General features: G+C 41.2%; 1 protein-coding gene across 3 annotated transcripts in view; it reads left to right on the forward strand.

Moving 5' to 3' along the window:
- cadm2a (cell adhesion molecule 2a) overlaps positions 1-20,738 on the forward strand; it is a 191,193-nt gene that overhangs the window by 134,687 nt on the left and 35,768 nt on the right. For all 3 annotated transcript variants that reach the window (XM_030100776.1, XM_030100777.1, XM_030100778.1), the window contains one exon: positions 7,434-7,583. In XM_030100776.1, the coding sequence (XP_029956636.1) occupies positions 7,434-7,583 (150 nt within the window). The remainder of the gene's footprint in view (positions 1-7,433; positions 7,584-20,738) is intronic.

Consider the following 20,738-nt stretch of genomic DNA (forward strand, 5'->3'; position numbering starts at 1 on the left):
ACAGTGGCAGATTTTTTTTCCTCGGCAACAAACCAGACAAGCCGCTACGTGCTCCGGCATGTTTGTTTCTTGTACTGCTTTGTACACACAAAAAGGCGCTATCACAGGAGAAAGTCTTCCTGGATGTTTGTCACTACCTTAACAACGTCTGTTAACACTGCTCACACCCCAGATGCTACTGGAAACATCCTCCCCCTCAAAAATACACCCAAAAAAAAAAAAAAAAAAAACTGCACTTCCATGTTTGACAGCACATGCTTTTTTACCAAACTGCCCTCTTTCTGTCAAGCCACACTTAAACAACGACGGACGGCGCCACAGAGAAGTAGGTGATACTGCGTCGGTCTGACTCCAAGGGCTGAGTTGGATGTCGATGTTTGTGATGGCAGCACCAACAGCTGCCCGCTCTAATTACTGTATGTAAATGACAACAGCGCTGCCATAGCCAGCCTCTCCGGTGTCGGATAATTAATTTCATATCTCCGGATCAGAAATGACTGTCCTGAGGTGGTTGTATGCCAGCGCTGAACACAAAGGTAGCTCCGCCCTCTGCAGGGGCTGCTTTCAATTTGCTCACAGCAGGAAACCCGTCGCCGTCAGAAGAGCAAGTTTTAGATCGGGAATGTACACACGCGTGCATGTCACACACGTGCGCAATTACATGAACAAAACATACATACTAGACAACCTCTGCAAAGAAAATGGATTCAACCATGAAAAATCTGAAGTTTAAAGACTTTATAAAAACTTAATAGAGAAAACCTCTACAGTATAATTTCTACACATTTGCACACTATTAATATTAATACAATTATTTAAGATTCCAGTCTGGATAAATTACATAAAGTCATAATACTTCCTTTATAAATTGTCATCATGGTGATTTTAACTGTTTATCCACAACTGAGAGAGTGTGAAGAAGATTGGACGCCACTGAAAATCCAGATATAGTCTCAGTAACAGTTTTCAAGCTGCTGAAACTCTCATGACAAGTTAGTACATATTTTCTATTTACTCAGTGACAATGAAGCGTGCACTAATCCTTGAAACCGAATCTATTATCAGAGGTGAAAAAGAAATGATACATACTTTAATTTGATGTGTTAATATTTATTTTTGTAATTCAGAAAACAGCTTTAAAAAAAACTGTTTTTGATTTTTGGATTTCGATTTTATTGTGCCAGGTGTCTAATTCAGTTATGAGTTTTCTTCTCTATTGTAGAATGTGTTGGAGTTCTCTGACGATTAGCTTCTAAGGCTGTAATTGTTATTGACATGAGACGTATTGATTCATGTGTTACAGTGTAATAACTATTTACACAGTGTTCCCAAGTAACTGCTTTGTTTTTCTAATATGTTGAAAAGACAAGGCAAATAGAAAATGTAAGTTTCGTGTTTTAATAGATGAACGTCATCCTTTTGAATAAAAGTTTAAGAAAAAAATCTGTTGTTATAAATACATAAAAGGTAGACTTTTACACTGCTCTGCACAGACTCAACAAAAGCCCTCGAGACGGAAACTATTTTAATTTCGTTTTTTTTTTTAATATCTATATTTCATAAGACGAAAAACTCTGCTTCTTTGCTGCTGCGCTGCTTTGTCGCTCTGTTTACATAGTTTTCACAGGAACATATCATTTAATTTCACATTGAATACAGGAGCCTCGCTTCTCAAGCCAGGTGTAATGGCGCTATGAAATGTTGACAAATCTCCTCGGAGATGCAGCATGGAATTTGGGATGCATGTTGATAGGAGGCGTGAAAAAGGTCAAAAGCAGAGAGAGGTACAAACAACTCTCCGTGTACAACATGTTCTTGAGAAAAAGGAGGGAGCTTGTTTGAAAATTGTCACAGTGGGAGGAAGCGTCCCGGAGCGAGGGCAGGGAGCCGTGATGCACTTGTCTGATATGTTAGCTGCTTTTCCAGGAAGTTGCTAACAACATTTTGTGGTCCATATTATCGACCAAAATTGGTTCTTGCTCAGAGTGAGGAGAAGAAGAAGAAGAAGAGGAAGAAAGAAAAAAAAAACATTCACATCCTTCCTTGAAAATTGCTGTGGATTTGTCATATTTATTTATTTATTTATTTTTTAACTGTTTCGCTGATGCGCTAAACCCGGGGAGGAGAGGCGGCTGCAGGGTTTTCTTGCTCAAGGACACGGTGACAGGATACACGCCTGCTTGATGAATTCACACCGGCTCTTGACATGATCAGACTCTTGACCTTATACCGTCTCTCCAATCACTGGGCTGCTCTGCTGCCTGACAATCGGGGAATCATTCAGTGTGAAAACCCCGCGTACCCAGCTGTGGCGCCACCTGCGTAACCTTATAGACACTAACCGGTCGCGGCAAAGCTGTCATGTCTTATGTAATCTTTTACATCTCATTCATGATCTCCTTAGCGGAATGCATTTTAGCAGCCAGTCGCTTGAGGTCGTGTGCTAAAGCCGCGGCGGAGCTTTGTGAAGGTGGATTAGGCCTGAAGGGGTTTGAAATGTCGTTTGATGGCTTCAGAAGTAAAAAAAAAAAAAAATACCTTTTGAAATTTCCAGTAATGATACTAATTAAGGCTGTCATCTGATTAGAAATTTTAGTTGAGTTAATTGCAGTGCAGCTTATAATTAATTATGATTCATTGCGGTTTATACGTATAGAAAATAAATGTGAGGAGTAATCGTGATTGATCACATTTTATCACCATTTCTAAATGTTTCTCCATCCATGCTTCCACCTTCTATGCTTGTTTGTCCAGTCCAGCGTTGCAGGTGTTCCAGGAACATGTGTTGACATTTTACATATTTACATAAAAAAAAAAAATACATACATACATTAAAAAAAAAATACATTTAACATGTTTTAATTTATTAAAGACGTCACATTAACTGAAAACTCAGATTTTAATCACAAGGGAAAAATACTTAACTGTTCCATTGGTGTATGTGTTAAAGAACGATACATTTTCAATGCTATATATAATATAACTGCTTTGATTAATTACCATAGAAGTCCTAATAATCTTATAATACCTTATTTATGTGTGATTTTTCAAAACTAAGTTTCTGAGAATCTGTGCAGAAAACATTAGATAAGACAGAACAGAGTTATTTAAAAAGTGTACTAATAAGTGTGTTTTTAGGACAGATTTAAAAGAGGACAGTGATGAAACTAGCTTTATTTCCTCCGGCAGGTCGTTTCAGAGCGACGGGGCCCCTGACAGCAAAGGCCCTTGGTTTTTAATCTAGTTCTAGGAATCATTAACAAAGATCTGCCGGAGGGCCCCGGGCTACATTTAAGGTCTTATGGAATTAAACATCTGGTTATATACTCAGTATTCCAGTGAAAGAAAGAAAGCAGCTCTCCCCAGCATTTACAATAATTTAAACTTTGCTGCTTCTTCTTCTTTCTTTTTTTTTTTAATTTAGATCATTCTGGCGTATTACAAGCTGTGTTATTTCCTTGTAGGCTTCATCATTGTTCCCACTCACATCAGTATGACTGCTAATTACATGGCGGTCCCATAAGACCTTCCTCTCCTCATTGAGAGTTTCATCTTGCAGAAATATAACAAACAGGATTAAAAAAATTAAGTAAGTTTCAAAACAAACCAAAAGAATAGACAAACGCACAACAACCTGACTGACTTCTTTCTTCTTTTTTTATTTTTTTTTTTGACAGTTCTGAGAAATTACCGCACTGAGTGTTTTTCATGATTTGGAATTATGTGTGTCCCTGAAAATATAAGACCTGTAGCATAATTAACTGGATTTATCCTTTGAATTTTCAGTAATCTGATCCCACGTCTTCAATTTCTCCGTTGTGTGCGGCCGACTTAAAAGGTGACTCAGCCCAATCAAATCTGTGAACTGCTCCTATCTATTTTGTAATCCTGTATTCGCGGCCATACATCATAGCTCTACAGCTCAGTTGAGCTCCAGTCCGGTTATAAAGGTCAGTAGCTCCAGGCTGTCCGTCTGTCTGCCTGCATCTCCCTCTTTTTCTTCTTGAATGCCTAAATAAGAAAGGTTAGCCGACTCAGCTGCTCTTGCTTGAAAGGTCATGTGGGAGAGCAGACAGGAAACGTCCAGGATACGCCTATATTTTTATCTGCGTTATTTGTCCAGTGGTTTGCTTTAACTAATGGCAGTTGCGTCTGAATTTACCTCCGTGGGTCTCTTTTGGCCTCGTGAACTTGTCGGGTTAACTGGTTGTTAGAATAACAGTTGAACAGTTTTGTGGAGGATGAAGTTTGAAGATGAGCTCTGGTCTCAAGTCTTTACACTAAACGATTTGTGTGAGGTCTGGTGTTTAAGCAACCCACAAGTTAATTTAAAGAATCAATAAATGATGTTTTACTTGTCTCAGAAAGATGAAAATCTTTTTGACCACAATAAAAACTGACGTTCTGTTATTAAATAAACCCTCCCTTTTTATCTCTCTCTCTTATATGCAGCTGTAATATTTGAACGGTTAGTACTGTGTTCATGTTTAAGGTAATTGAAGTAAAGTGAGAGCTTTATGGAGGTCAGACCATCAGTTGTAAGTCTCCTTCTTGCTCTCGTCTGAGAAGATATTCTCCTGTGGTTCTGGCTCGTTGTTTGGAGTCATTGTTATGCTACGGAGCCAATTCAGAGCATATCAGATACTCCTGATGACAGTCCAAGACAAGATGCTGGACTGGAAGCACAGAGCAATTTCACACAGTATTGTATATTATCTAATTTGAGCCAAACAGAAGAAAGCTAATTTTCCTGCTTTATAATGTCCAACAGATGAGCATTGTTGACCTGGCTTAGCCTCGGCATGTCCGTCAAGGTGGAGGGCAATTAAAATGACCTTCCTCTCCATGTGCGATAGAGCACAGTTGTTCAAAAGAAAAGAGGTAGATCAAGATAAACTTTAAAGACTGAGGGAGCACCGCGAGGGAGAATATGAAAATGAGAGACAAAGAAAGTGGAAATGCCACCCTTCAGGGATCAACTGGAGGAGGAAACGTGACAAGGAGAGAGAAGAAAAGAGAGAAGGGAATTGAGTGGAATGGATGTGAACTGGAAAAGACGGAGCAAGAAGCTGAAAGTAGGAGAAAGAGTGGAGTTGAAGTGAGGGAAGGACCTAAATTTAGACATGGAAATCAGGAGAGAACAGCTGCCTCCTTCCCTCAGGAGATACATTTAAATCAGGTCTGGGTGGCCAGAGGGGAGAATGGAAGAACCTACTCCACCGGCCAATTAGGTGCACAGAGCACTGCACTGTTCTAATATAACCATCATTGTGGCCCCTTCGGCCCTCGCAGTCCCACTGGATGTGTAGCGCCAGACACTGACGGCACTGACGCAGGGCTCAGACGGAGGGATCCCCGGATTATTGTAGATTCCATCAGTCACAAGGACGACTCAAGAGAGAGTTTGGCATTAAAATGCACCAAAAACAAAAAAAAAAAATCATGTTTTATTTGTCTGACAGACTCAGACTTTTGTCACAAACAGACATGAAGTCTAAACATTGTAATAGTGCTGTACGGTTTCTTTCTATTGATTGATTTGGTGTGTTCTGCAGTGTCTTTGGCTGTGTTAAATTATGCAACATTTTACATGGAATTTATTACTTTTGTATCGGTTGCTAATGCTCTGTCTGTTTTCCTCTGCATGCACGAGCAGCCCTTTGCCCGACAACCAAATTACAAACATTTCATGTTTCCTTCTTTGGCACAGGCAGATCATTTGGAAAATGATTCATTTGATTCTTCAAAGTTCACAACAAGCAGACGCGTTTCCCTGAGCATTTCTGACTCCAGTGGCATTTCAAAATGATGCGTTTACGGCAGTAATGAACTAGAATTATACTTTTCAAAATCTCACTTGAAAAAAAAAAAAAACACCCCTGCCTCCATGCAGTATGGTGGCTAGCCATTAACTTGTCTTTGTGGCCAGCACAAAAGAATAAATTGTATCACACTGGGCTGTATGTCGCCCCACTGCGCGAGCGAGAGAAATGAGAAAAAGTAAGTGATTTAAAGAGAAGAAGTAATAAAGAGAGCGAGGGCAGGCGCAGGAGAACTGTAAATCGCTGGCAGATCATGCCTCATGCAAAACTTTCATGAATAAAACATATTCCTAGCCTCCCATAGCTCAGATCCATTTTTCCTCCGTTTCCCTCCTCTTCCCTCTCTATCTCTCCCACGCATGATTAACCTCGGGAGGCCTTAATCAACACTGGAAATGACCCGTGCTCCTTGACTTACCTCTACCTCTTCTTCCCTCCTCCTCCGCCTCGTCTCCTCTCCTCTCAGTGTGATCTTCACAACAGGTTTCTCTGCGGTGGGGTTTGCGTCACGCGTCAGACAAACACAGTTTTGAGGGTTTGTTTATTTTACCTGCTGGATGATGAACTGCTACGCGGACGGCACAAAATTGCAGATGATATCGAACGATATTATTTGGGGTGAGAAAATCCATTAGCGGTGTCAGAATCCCAAAGAAATCCACATTGTGGCTTTTAAAAACTTGCGATTTTAAAGTATTACTTTCCTTTTTTATATATGTTTTTGCTTTTCTTCAGTTCCTTCTGATCCTTTCCTGGGGGGCCAGTGGTTTAAGACGTGAGAGTTAGCTGGGGATGAATAATCTTTCTTACCTAAGCCTTCATTCACACAGTCTTTAAAACCTGTCCTCTGGGAAAGGCGACAGGGATAGATTTATGGTTATTATTATTTACTTGCTCCTTCAGCCTCTCTCCCTCTCCCTCTCTCTCTCTCACTCTCTCTCTCACACACACACACACACACACACACAAAGCATATGCACATACTTGGCTTAGAGGTCACTCAGAATTATATAACTCGGCCCGTGTGTCTGTTTCCCGCATCGGATGAAGGCAATACACACATCATCAGCATCCTCACGTGCACACATTTCCAGAGAGAACAGTTTTTAATTGGTCCTCCCTGTGTAGCTCGGGTCTCGGGGTTGTACCACAGGCTAAATGCCCCCTGTGTGTTCGACGTTAGGGCCCAATTTAGCGCAGTGTAGCGACTGGCCAGCCTGCCTGAACATTTGCTTTGTAATTAGGTTGTTACATTTTTTTTTTTTTTTTTTTTGAGCACATAAACCAGATTGTTCCTCTTTGTCCTGAAGCTGATTCTTCATCCCAGTGATAGAAAAGTAACGTCCCTGTTTTATGAGCATTTTTTTTTACAAGGCAACTTTGTAAATATCAAATCACAATAGTTTTTATTTAACCCTCCGTAGTTTTTATTTCAGATGGGCGAGACACTGAGCTGAAATTCACCGAGCGGATTTAACAGCCGAAGCAACCTTACAAACCACGCAATCAAAAATGTACCATCTGTCCCCCCCTCTGTCTGTGCCTCCCTCCCTCCCCCCTGAGCGCATCCCAAACTTCTCTAACAGTTTTCTTGTTTGTGCCTCGCTGCAGGTATCAGCGGTCAGTACCCCCTGGTTACGAATGTGACCGTCACCGAGGGCGCGACGGCGAACTTGACCTGCCGTGTGGAGTACAATGACAACACCTCCCTCCAGTGGTCAAACCCGGCACAGCAGACCCTCTTTTTTGGGGACAAGAAAGGTGAGTGGGAGATTGGCAGACGCCAGCAGCTGCACACCAGATGCCGTCTTTAGACGTATTCCCACTGTTGGATTTGTGGTGCTACAGAAATACACACAACAGGGTTTTCTTTATTTTTTTTGTTGTTGTTGGGTTTTTTTTTTTCTCACCTTCTTATTCAGGTTGGAGAGCAACCTAAAAAACATCCATCCCTTTTCCCGTGTCCCTTGAATAAGCTGCCGTCTTTGTTGTGTCATTGCATCTGTCCCACATTTCATGTGTTTGTGTTTTTTTCCAGCCCATGTCCTGTTTCCTGTTTTGAATTTTCAGCACAGAGAAACAGACACACACACGTCTGAGCCTGTTTTCATAACGCCTTGAAAACCTTTTGCTCTGGGGATGGATAGTGCATGGCTATTTTTTTTTTTCTTTTTTTTTACCTTATCCCTTTAGCCTTTCACACACCCACACTCACAGACAAACGAAGGAGCACTTGGCGTGGCGTGAATAGACACAGCCGGCTTTGTTTCTGACTCGTTTTGTGTAAAACAGAATAATCAGTGGTGCACTTTACCTGCCATGAACAATTTTTTTTTTTTTTTTTTTTTTGCTCCCACCATTTAACATTATTGTCAGGATTGTTCAAAAGTAGATATGGATTAAAGTCATTCGCCCGGTGAGTGGACACAGATCCTGCTATCATGAAATTTAGTTTTCAATGAACTCCATTTTGTGAAATCTGAACAATCATCATATTGATTCAAACCTTGGATCAGATGGACCATTGAAGATGGAGAATCGAGCCGGTTTTCCTTTTCTATACCCGCAGTATCTGAATTAAAAGGTCATGCTGTTCAGATCAAGTTGGAACATCAGAGAAACCCACACACTTTCAAAGTCAGCCGTTTGCCCCGCTGCGCAAGTGCCCTTCAATGCAGTCCTGTAGTACTTAGCTTGTACTGCCTCTAGCACACACACACAGCGGTACACATTGAAATGTTTTCCCACAATATTATGTCCTTGTATGTAACTGGTGGCATGAGAGCATTAGATTGATACGGAAATTTAAAGCCTTCCACATGTCATTGTGCAGTCTGCTTTCAATTTCCTAGCTGATGATGTGTGTTCCGTGGTAATGCAATAGATGACAAATTAATACAGCAGCACTTTCATTTCAACTCATTTCAGCTTGAGTGGAAATTTGTGGCATAAAAACATCAGCTGTAGAGATTTTGTATTTATGATGATTGCTTTTGTGTTAGACCTTGACTGACAGACTTTATGGACTTCTTTAGGAGAGATTTTCCACTTTGGTGCCATAACCAGGCCTAATATATGGTTATGGCACGAACACTCACGTATTAAAAAAAGAGAGAACAAAGAAACTTGTTAAAATCTGTTGGTTCCAAATCATTCAAGTCTGTAAATTTTAGTTATACTTTACAATTTTTGGACTATCAGATGTCATTAAATATTATTTTTATAGACTGTCAGTATACCATCTATTGAATAATTTGAAACATTAAAATTTTGGATTTTAACGACCTTGGTGATTTCACACCTGCACCTCTTGGATTTAGATGTATTTATTTCATTTTTTTTATTGTCATTATTTGTAAAAGGAACACATACATTTAAATGTGCAACATTGACCTTCAGTCCCTTAAATGATCAACGCCAGCTTCATAAAACAGCCTCCTTCAGCACATTTGCGATTGACGTTTGAACCAATAATCAGAAAAGCTGTAAAAGAAAACCTTGTTAATTTCAGAACGGACAAGGTACCACAGCAAGCTGGACTGAAGATTTTAAGATGCCGACGTGCATCACATCATTTACAAAGTGCATTCATGAGATTGCATGTTGTAAACATATTGGTGTTATTGCGTGTTCTGTATTTCGTGCAGTGAATTTCACGATGTTCAGTTACACTCGTTCGGTTTTTCCTCATAGAAAACAATCAGGGGTCATGCAGAAAGTTTGAGACAAAGCGAAGCACACACATACACAACTGTACACGTGTGTGTGTGTGTTCGTGTGCGTGTGTGTTTTAATGCCTAATAAGTACAATGGTTTTACTTCTGACCTTTCACACCACCTTCAGTAAAGTTCCCATAAAGAGGATTCATGGGCGTTATTTTGTTGGTCCGTGCCTCCTGAAATGATTGTGGCTGGTGCGTCTCTCGGCTGTATTAGTGGAGTGTAATAGAGTATGAATCACACTCTCTTGTAAGTGTCTGGATTAAGTACATATGGGATTTACACAGTCTTCTTCCATTATCCTGCTGCCCACTGGGCCTTCCTGTCCATTTGTACATTCATGTGCTGTATGAGTGTGTGTGCATGTGTGTGTGCGTTCATGTATGTGGGTGTAACTGTGTTTGTCGTTTTTGCATACAGTAAGTGAATGCATGAACTGTGAAGCATTTCAATTTCCAGCCATTCATATTTTCACTTACCTGCCTTTTTGTGGAAAGAGCAGCAGTAAAAAGCTGCATTGAACATCAAATTCAACAGTTGATGTTCTCTGCAGGTTATTCCATATCACACCAGGGGTTGGACTTGGGGGTCTATTTCATGGCATTTCCAGAGCAGGCCTCTGAGATTGGAAATGAAAAACCAGCCAAGGACTCTCTTATTATCAGAAAAGCAAAGGGATAGCACTGAGGCCCCAGAACTGTCTTTCCTTTTTTCTTTTTTTTTCTTTTCTTTTTTTTGGATGGCGTGTGTGTGTGTGTGCGCACTATGTGTACTTTGAGAGTTGTCTTGCTGAACGTGGCAAATTCAGATGCACATGCTGATGGGAGCGCTGCGATGGTGAGTGTTTCCAAAGTGCCACTGGCAGTGTGAGGACGGGAAGACGTCTCAGCTGCAGACGCCTTTGAGCACAGCGAGTTTCAGATTAATTTTCTTTGCTGCCTGTTGGGAGGAAGAAGTACGGGGATTAGGACAGATACACAGATTCTCTAAACCACCGCCCCAACTTGTCGACTTTTTGCATTCTTACAATTGCCAAAAATCTGAAATTCCAACATCTATATTGTTTGTGATGCAAGTTGACTCATCCTATATACAGGTGTCATTAAAAGTTTCATATACAGGTCAACTTTCTCTGTGTGAGATCTGTGTTAGTTGTTGTTTCTCGATGCCTTAACTTGCGCGGAAGAGATTATTTCTGACTTTTCTATTTGTGGGAATCTGTCCAAACAACTCCCATCTTAGCTGATTTTGTTTGGTGCGTTATTCAGCAGATCGCTGGCCGTGTGCCTGCCTCTGCATGCGCCGTCTCACAGAAGAGTGTCACTAACATCCTCCATTAAAGTCAGCCATGGAGCATTAGCATAAACATATTGCTTTTTCAAAGACAAATGTGGCTGCGGACTCCATTACAGTCCTTTGAGTGGCGCCGGCCCCGCGTCTGTTGTTGTTTAATGTCAGGGCTGAGACTCACCTCTAAGACGTTTAGTCGGATGAAAGAGACTACTCTTGTCTTCCATCCTCTCCAAGGTGCCGGCCGTGAGGAGTTGTTTGAATTTCAAATAAGTCATTGTCCCAAAAGTAGCCAATTTTGTCCTTTCCATCACTTACCACTCAGGGGCTTAAGCCGGGTTTTGAGAAAGAAAGAGAGAGAGAGAGAGAGATGAGCACTGGGCAAGAGGGATTCTCTCGTTTATAAGATTCAAAAGAGGCTAATATCTCTTTACAAATTGCTCCTTTGGTTTCATGTAATTCAGGACTTGATAATAGCTTTATTTCCTGGATGGAGAAATTTTTGCAATGAGGCATAATTACAATTTATTCGTTATTTCCATACTAGACAGGCCCTATGTATAATTACTTTCCAGGCTAAATTTTCTGGCCCATTTATTGGACTCATCATGTGTGAGGACTGGTGACAGTATGGCATTTAAATCACTTATTCAACACGGTTTCTGTAATCTGCTACATTCCTGTTTTCACCACCCACATCTGTATTTTCATTTTCAGCCCGCAGTACTTCCTTCATTCCTTTCCCTTTAATTATCTGTCCACCTCTGCCTTCCAGAGCTTGATGTGATTGCAGTTTACCTGTCCTCACAAGCAGTGTGAAATATTTCCCCATAGCGCGCCTTTGGTAGAGCTGAATAAATTAGAGCTGTTGTCTAAAATGTTACTAATGCAGCGGGCCTTTATATCGGCAGCTGTATGGAAAACAAAAGATGCCGTCTGTGTTTCTCCAGTAGTGTCAGTAATTAGCGGGCTGACATTTGGGTCCAGGTCATCTTGTCTTGAGAGAGTGTAGCCGCCGCACTGCAGGATGAACAGCAGCACGATTTGCAGGCACAGTAGAGGAGTGTTTCGTTAAGGTCGAAAAGAAAAATAGCTTTGCTCTTCGGAATAGTGTTTTTTTTTTTTTTTTTTCTAGCTCATTTTTCGCTATTTGATAAGACTGTGTTTATGAAATCGTTATATATTTTTGGGGCTCGACACACTTATTTGTTTCACTTGTTTGTATTTCTGGTGCTGTGTTTCTTGTTGCCCCACAGCAAGTATGCTCTTGTTGCAAACCTTTTTTTTTTTTTTTTTTTTTTTTTGAAGTGAGGACTTTTACCCAGATAAATGCTTTAATCATCATTGTTATTATTAGAAGCTTCTATAACAAATGAATAAGATGTTTTTTTTTTCCTCTAAAAAACATGATAATTGCCATATAATGTTTAGATGGCCAAATCAGAATGTAGTCACTTTACATCAGTAAGCTGATGTAATATTTGTACAAAGGCTGCCGTGCCTTTTATTTTTGTACACATTTAGTATAAAAGCTACTTGATAAAAATAACTTCAACATCATTTTCACATAAAGCTGAATTATTCTTTTGTTTTGATGTTTGTTAGATGAGTGTGAATTTTGAAGCTTGAAATGTTTTCGGCACATGCTGCTGGAATTGCAACCAGCTCGGAAAAGGTCAGCGTGGGTCTTGTGCCTTTAACCCTGTTTGAACTCTCTGAACTGACCTTGTAACTCCACACATGCATAGTTTATTAGTGTTGCACGGTTTCTGGATAAAAGCAATAAAAAAAAAAAATTGTTTAATTTCTGCAGGAGTTGTGCTCTTCACTTTAAAACTAACATAGAAAATAATATTTCCGTTGGTGTCCAACCTTCTTGCATGTAATTACAGTGTAACCGCTTATGCATTTTTTGATATATGTATGAGCAATCATTTAACGTTGCTTGAGGAATTGCCCACTGTACCTGCAGTGGACACCTCTGCCTATGCTGTGCCATCTGCAGATTGATTGGATCTGTTTAAACATTAAGATTAGTGTTATGGGTGAACAGCTAAGGGCCAAATGCTCGGTTTTCTTGGTATGGGCCCCTGAGCTGAATATGAAATTGTTCGGGTCCTCAGATGTCAAATATTCGGCTGTCTGAATCAATTTGTGAGCTGTTTGTGGTTGTGTGAGCATGCGGATCTGTGTGTAAGCTTGTAAAGTGCACATATGCGTGTGTGCATGTGGAATGTCAAGCATTGCACCTCCCCAGTATGCAGCCATGAATGCTTTGATGCATTCAGAGGATCTGTGCCTGAGCAATTTAGGGGATAGGCTTTTAAAAGTTTTCCAAAGTAAATAACAAAATAAGAAATGCCTGACATACTTTTTTTTTATTAAACAGATAGCAGAACTTTTTCTCAAAACTTAATCTTTGGAGGAAAGTTAAAACTTTTCAGACAGCTGTCGTTATTTTCCCCCTCTCTCTCTCTCCCCCTTTTCCTGGAAGAGTGCCTCTACGAAACATCCTTTCATATCGGCCTCAAGATTGGTATGGTGTTCTCTCTGATAGAAAAAACTTGACTGTAAATCTCCAAAGATCCCTAACAAGTCCCCTCTCTCAAAGACAAGGACCATAAAACATGAGAGGAAGAAAAAGAAGAAAAAGGAGACGAAACGTAGGCCTTGGTGGGATAAAGGAGAGGAATTAAGGAGGCATTTTATGAGAGCTTTCAGATGCAGTTATCACCTATGAAAGACACAAAACTTTTTCTTTGACCTTGAGTATTTCAGCTACTTCTTTCTATTTCATGTATATGTTTGAATACATCATTTATCTGTCGGTTGAAAAAGATTTTTGATGTGGTTGTGTTTCCATTGAACTTGCAGGAGCGGTTTTCGTACCGTAATTAAAAGCCCAGATCGGTAATAATTGTCATTGCATGTTGCCGGCGGATCAGAGGAACCTTGTCACACAAATGTCAGTTGTATTCGCTCTGCTGTGAAGCGGGTTGAGGGTGAGAAAGCGACTCCACTGTCAAAAGGCAGCAACAGATCCAGCCTTTATTAGGAGAGCCACTTATCATTTGCAGGGTGTAGAGAAAAGTACCTGAGGCAAATGAGAATAATTAGCTTATACTTTTGGCAGGCTTATTCTTTCTCCTCTCCAAGAGAAAGTTCTGGAGAACAGAGATGGAAATAGCATGCGCATTGTCGCGGAATTTGAAATTGGCCATTGTTTGTGATGATTTTTTCTGCAGTATCAAAGTGAAGCTGTGGGTCCTCCAGCACTTTTAGTTTGCTTTCAAAAGCTTTATGAAGTCATCTCAAAGAATAAATATAGTGGGTACCCCAGAAATGTATGTACCTTATTGTAGAGCGAGGCACCTGTTCCCCTGCTCCTGCGCCGCAGCAGAAAGTGTATTCCTCTGCAGAATACAACAGAGTTTATGGGCAGGCGCTGTCTCCTCGCTGACCCGCTTCTCACAAGGGCTTAATGAAGTGAGGCTGGCGGAGGTGTCCCACTGAACTCGGCATGGCAGGTAGAGACTGATGAAAGAAAATCATTTCTGTCACAAGGAAAAAAAATCTCCACAAGCCAATTACTGTATGGAGTATGGCACATTTTACATTTTAAAAAGTCAGTTTTCCTCGGCAAAGGTTTCACAGGTAATGGAGGTTGAGAAACGGTTGAGATACAGAATATACATTAAGCTTTTCAATAAGCAATGCATTCTGTTTTTTTTTCCCCTATTCCTCTCTCTCTCTCTCTCACGCACGCACACACACACACACTCACACACACACACACACACTCAAACAGACGAATTCAAGTCCCCAGATGGGTTGTTGACAAGGAAAAGAGAGCAGCCACATCCAGACACAGGCAGCTGAATGTATATTCTGAAATTTGCACTTTTCTCATTATAAAACTGTGTCACTTGAATGAGCAAACACCTGCCAAGGTTCTATACTAATACATACTGTCCCTGGATAGATGAAGGGGCAGCGAGGGGGGGAGGAGGGGAGGCCGGTGCAAAGAGGCAGAGGAAAGGGCAGAGCCGAGAAGAAAGAAATGGAAATAAAGGAATGAAGCAAAATGTGCAAACATGATAGGCCGAAAGTGAGGGAGTTTAGAGCCGTGATTATTTGCGTATGCGTGCGCTCCGCGCGCCCGTCCAAAAGCATTTTCCTAATGCACAAATGCAATTACCAGCCATACACATGCACACGGCCAAAAAGCCTCCTGTTTTCTCACCTGCTGCTTTTAATGATGGAGAGGAGAAGCCGGGGTGAATACAAAGCCAAATTAGATGTCGGGATATGTGCTGAATATACATACGCAGCATTGTATATAAACACAGAATATGTCGCTGGTGTGCTTTTGACCATCTGTGCAGTGATGTTTTGCAATTGTAGCGAGGCTCTATTGACATACCGATGAATCACGAAGAGGAAAAAAAGAAAATAAACATCAGTTGTGTGTGTGATAACAGTCCGAGGATTTTTCATGTTGAGCCATAAAAGGCTTTTTAGATTAAGTCACTTTCACACCTTTTTTGAACTAAGGAAAACAGATAAATGATTGCTTCTTCCTTCTGACTGGGCTGTGTGATGTGAATGTCAAGGTTGGCTGTATTAAACTGAGACTTAGGCACTTTTGAGTTATCGCAATAATATCGCCACCTGAGTTCTGTATATGATACTGTGAACTCCATCATTTCACAACACAGCCAAATCATGTTTACGCGACCTGGTCACAGGAATTCTTGTTTTCTCACCTGCATCGGGAACAAGAAGACATCTCTGCTGTGTGAGCATGAATCCAGATTATGCATTTCAACAGAACAGATGCTGCTTTATGTCCTTCCACATATCCGTCCTCATAACCCGGTTTATACAGCTCTAAGGCTGCAGGATCGGCCTCGTGTGCATCCGGTAGCTTCGGTGACTTGTGACTTAGCTCGTATATAACATCAGCTAATGAAATTTAAAAAGCCTTCTGACTGCTGACATTACAGATTCTCGTCGGGAATGCTCATACATGCAACCTTTCAACACCCGTGACCAGAAATCACACCGAGATGATGAGTTGTGAAATATAGAGGAAAACTGCTATGAAACCATCTCTTTTTATGTGAAATTGCTCCAATATGTATTCAAGGCCTTAAGACGATATGTTGCAAAACACAGTTAGTCTCAATTAGGCTGGTTCGCCAACTGACTGAACCCTCTCCCTTCAGAATAAAATTGTTGCTTTTAATTTAACTTAAAGCCCCAACCCCAACCCCCTCTTAAAGACTTTGTTGTGCAGATTTTTATTTTTTTAAAAAGTCAATGCTGACACTTCTCTGCTTTGTTCTGTCGCTCTATGAAAGCGCCATTTTCACAGAACAGCCTGGTGACTTTTGGTTCTTCCTCTGCTCCATGTTCAGTCCTCGGCTGCGTTCGAGGGAATCCGCTACGCATCGGTCATCTGCTCGTGTAATTAGATGGAAAATTCACCTGCCTTCACATGACGGTTGAATAGAAAACTGCATCTGTTTTGGTGAACTCGGAATTGAACCTCGCACTGTTTTTAACTCAAAATCTTAAAAAAACAAACAAAAAAAACCTCTGAATCGGTATGTATGGCATATTTTTGTGCATATAGCTGTCTCGCATACACACACACACAACATCAAGGTGTGTTTAACGAGCAGAAAAAGCAGACTACTGTATGTAGGCGATTTAATACAACAACAGGTCAGACTTTGTGGCTGATGAGTGCAGCTTTGTTATCCATCTTTGTTCCTACGTAACACACAGAAGCTCATTGAGCAAAAAAATCATGGTTGTGCATTCGCTGAGTAGTTATTGAGGAATATATATCTGCCTCTCTTTGATGTTGACGACAGCGCCGTCCGACACGAACGCAGTCGGCACTAATGGTCCTTAATGGACGGCGGACCGCTGCAGCCGCTTAGCAGACAAATAGCAAAAGATGCATTCCTCTTCCTGTGCGCTCCTTTCGTCGATATTCAACCTCTTGCTTAAGACAGAAAAAGGGAGTAGAAAAGAAAAAGTGGTGCAGTGCACTCATGCTCTAAGAAGTAAAACGTCATTAAACACATCTTAAGATCTACATCTTCAGCACACACTGTCTGAAATACTAAATCAATTTTGTTTTGGACAGAGCACAAAAGCACGTGTCAGTTCTAAATAACTGTACATAATTGAGCTGTGTGCAGCTTCCGCCGGGGATTTTGGCACAGGACTAACATGCCCTGGTTTGTGTGTCATCTGCGGTGGGCTGTGATTAGACCACATGAGCTCCTGGCCTATTGTTCCCATCAGCTTAGTCCACCAGTTTCTTCAAATCCCCTGCGGCTCTCGCTCTCTCCTGATGCAAGAGAACTCTCCGCTGACCTGATGAACTGAGCGGAGGGTGCCAGTGTCCCATGTGATTACTGCGAGGAGCGCTGCACCTGCCCTGGATGAGTGGCGTGCTGCAGCCCGACAGGATGTGAACGGAGGAGGCCTTTCTTTCCGCAAAGCTTGCATCATGGAGCTTCACTCAGTCCCTGCCTGCGCCGGGGAGGGCCGAGTGTCTGATGGCGCTCTGGTGGGAGCAGGAGAGAAATTCACAGGGGATCCGGCTTTCACTTTTATTTCCGTGAGGCCTGTGGTAGGTCCCGGTGAAGGCAGCCTCACTGCTTCAACGCTGTCGGGTTGTTGTTGTTGTTTTTTCCCTGCTTTTTTTGAGGTTAGTACCTTTATTTTTATTTTATTTTTTTTTATTTTCCTCATTGCTGGAAAACCATGATTCCAGCATGGCCCTAATAATTCCAAGAGAACTCTGATCAACCTGATCAAGTTTCTTAGAGATGTGTTAAATGGAAAACATGTGTTTTTCCTCTTACTGCTGTGTTTATGTAGCAAATAATCTTAAATTAAGATGTATCCTGACCAACAATTCCATAAAATCCTTACGTCTTGATGTCTCACTATTTATCTCCCAGAACCGTTCCCCTAGGACCAGAAAAATGAAGGCAAACTTGGATTGTGACAGTCAGGAAGCCAGCAAAAGTGATTTTTTTTTTTTCCCCCTGACATTTTTCTTGCCCAAAGCAAATAAGACAACGGTTGAATAGACGGATTGTTTAACCTACGACGTAAGTTAACACGTCGGTACGCGCTCGCAGGTTAGTGGAGCTGCCTGGGTAGACAGAATGAGGTCTGCGGGTGGGTGGAAGGAGACAAATGCAGACGCCGGAAAGAAGATGTACGGAAGGAGCAAGGAGGACTCTTTGCGTAGAATCGGTACAAATCATCCATTATTTGTCTTAGTTCATTCTTTGGAACACAGTCTATACATGTGTGTCCATACATACTGCATGAAACCATCCTCTCGGGACAGATGTCACCGGTAACGGACCCCGCAGTGCGTTGGAGTAAAACTAACTCGGTGGTCTTGCATTGATAGCCATGTGTCCCATCTCGCTCACAAACACACACACACACGCAGGGAAGCACGATTGTACTGTCACCAGTGTAAAGCCTAAAGATATGTCATGGGCTTATATCAACGTGTCACGCCTGCTCAGGCTCGGTGCGCGGCGTGCGGAGATAACCGTTGTTGCGAGGAACAGGACAGAAGAGAACAAATGCAATAATAAATGAGAGAGAGCAGCTGTCGTTTAGTCAGACTGATTACAGCTGTGTCGCCATTTACTGTTTAGTGTGGATCCAGTAAAGCAAAGCATGCCGTCCCCCAGCAGGCCGAGCGACAGATACTGTCCTCGCTGACATTTCTTTACATTTGTCAGTTCTGTGATCACACACGCAGCAGACACGCGCCGAGGCGCCACACCTCCTGACGGGCTACCGATGATCCATCGTTTACAACGGTGCTGCTGCAGATATGTATGGATTATCAGTTTGTGCAGCTGCAGCCAACTTGCATGAGAGCAGAAACTGAACACATCCTGAACGAGTGCTGTGCTGGGTAATTAAATTAAAAATGTGCTGCTAAAAATCACTAAACGTGTAAGGTAATTAGCTTTAAAAAAAAAAAAGAGAGAGAGAGAGAAATTACCAAGTATATTTTACTCCCACCAGATTTTCCAATGTTGAATATTGTTCCTGTTCAGTGTGGGTTGTGTTTGCGTGGCTGTGGGAGTAGGGATGCGCCGTGTACTTATTGTGGAAGTGCTGAAAAGAATTGATTGGATGAAGTTAGTCTTGGTTTAGTCTTAACTGTAATTTAACTGCTTTTACAATCATTTTTTACTCACTCCCTTTTCATCTTGGGACACATGGAAGAAACTGATCTTACGCTACAATGCCTGCGATGATACAGAAATCTAAATTGGGAATAGTCACAGTGCATCTGATAATGTGTTAAAGTCTCGAATGAGAATCTCTTTGAAATGTGTGTGTTAGAACGGTCAGCAACTTGTTTTAACTATTAAATCAAGCACGCGCATACATTAAGTCATGGACACATACAGCTCACAATGGAGGATGTTTCCATGAATGTAGATTGTCAGTTAAGCTTTTTCCCTAATTAACAACAATGACATTGTCAATGAATCCACGTCATGTCTAATACAAACTTATAAAAATACCCAGTGTGAAGTTTTGCTGAGGCAAATATTTAACAGTCCAATTTCTGATTTCAGGTCTCTCTGAATCAGTGTTGCCACTCATTTAAAGCAGCCATTCTCAGACTATATCGTCGGATGTAGAAACTGCGGCTGCAGCATCCTCGTGTTAAGTGGTTCGCGCTGTCGTCTCACAGGAAATTGTATTGGTTTGAGTCAAGGGTGGCGTCATTCTGTGCAGTCTTAGCTGTGGATGTTCTTCAGGCACTCTGGTTTTCTCCTCCAATGCAAAAACAATTATTGAAGGTTGATTGGCAGCTTAGGAAATAGATGCATGAACTGATGATAGATGGAGGTATTTATTTAAACAGAAATTCTCATTTCGCTTTAACAATATTTCAAATAAGGCTGTACGATTATTCAATTTAATCAAAAAAGCCTTTATCTTAAAGCTTTGGCATGTTGTATTTGATGTAGTACTCAATGTAGACATTTCTCAAGATTCAGCCAGACAGTCTTTAAAGTACACATCAAACAGACTTTCTAATGGATTTCAGTCTTTTAAAGTATCCATAAAGGTGACACAAACCAGACGGACTTCTTTACAGGGTTTCACATGTGAAGGTAAAGCCTGCGTCAAAAATAAAGACATTGAAAACATCTGTTCAGAAACATGCGTGCTGCTTTTCCTTTGAAATCATATATCCACAATGGCAGACACACACACACACACACACACACAAACACACACTGCACTTAGAAAAGGTGTGCTCCGAGTCACTTTCATGGAGATTAAAAGCTAAGTATCCTTGGCTGCTCATATTAAATAAAGTTCGTGGAGAGACGTACTTGTGAAAGAGGGCTTGAAAAAAGCTCCTCAGCAGCCAAGGCCAAAGAGGCAGCGTGAATGACATTTCCCGACACTCAACAATCCACACAGTTCTTTATCAATGTTAAAACCAGCTTTTTTTTTTTTATGTGGTTTTGTTTTGTATCTCACAATGAACCTTTTGGACACAACAGTCATGTCGTTTTTCAAGGTGCCGTCGCTTTATGAAATTCCACTGCATGCTTCTCACAGATATGAAGTCTACTTTCAAGACTTGTGGAGTATCTTTCAGCTATCCATCCAATCTCAGCAAATCTATTCCGACTCTCACATCTTGCCAGATTCTCATTAAGCCACTCTCTCGGCCTGTTATTGCGGTATTGATTTCCATTCTGTCATGCCTTTTGGAAGATTACATTTTCATATAAGTAAATGTCTACAGCGGTTTCCAGCGGAGAAGATTGTATAAGTACGGTTTAGTGAAGAGGATTGCTGATGCATTCATTT

This window comes from Salarias fasciatus, chromosome 10 (assembly GCF_902148845.1).
Source record: "Salarias fasciatus chromosome 10, fSalaFa1.1, whole genome shotgun sequence".
NCBI classification, from domain to species: Eukaryota; Metazoa; Chordata; class Actinopteri; order Blenniiformes; family Blenniidae; genus Salarias; species Salarias fasciatus.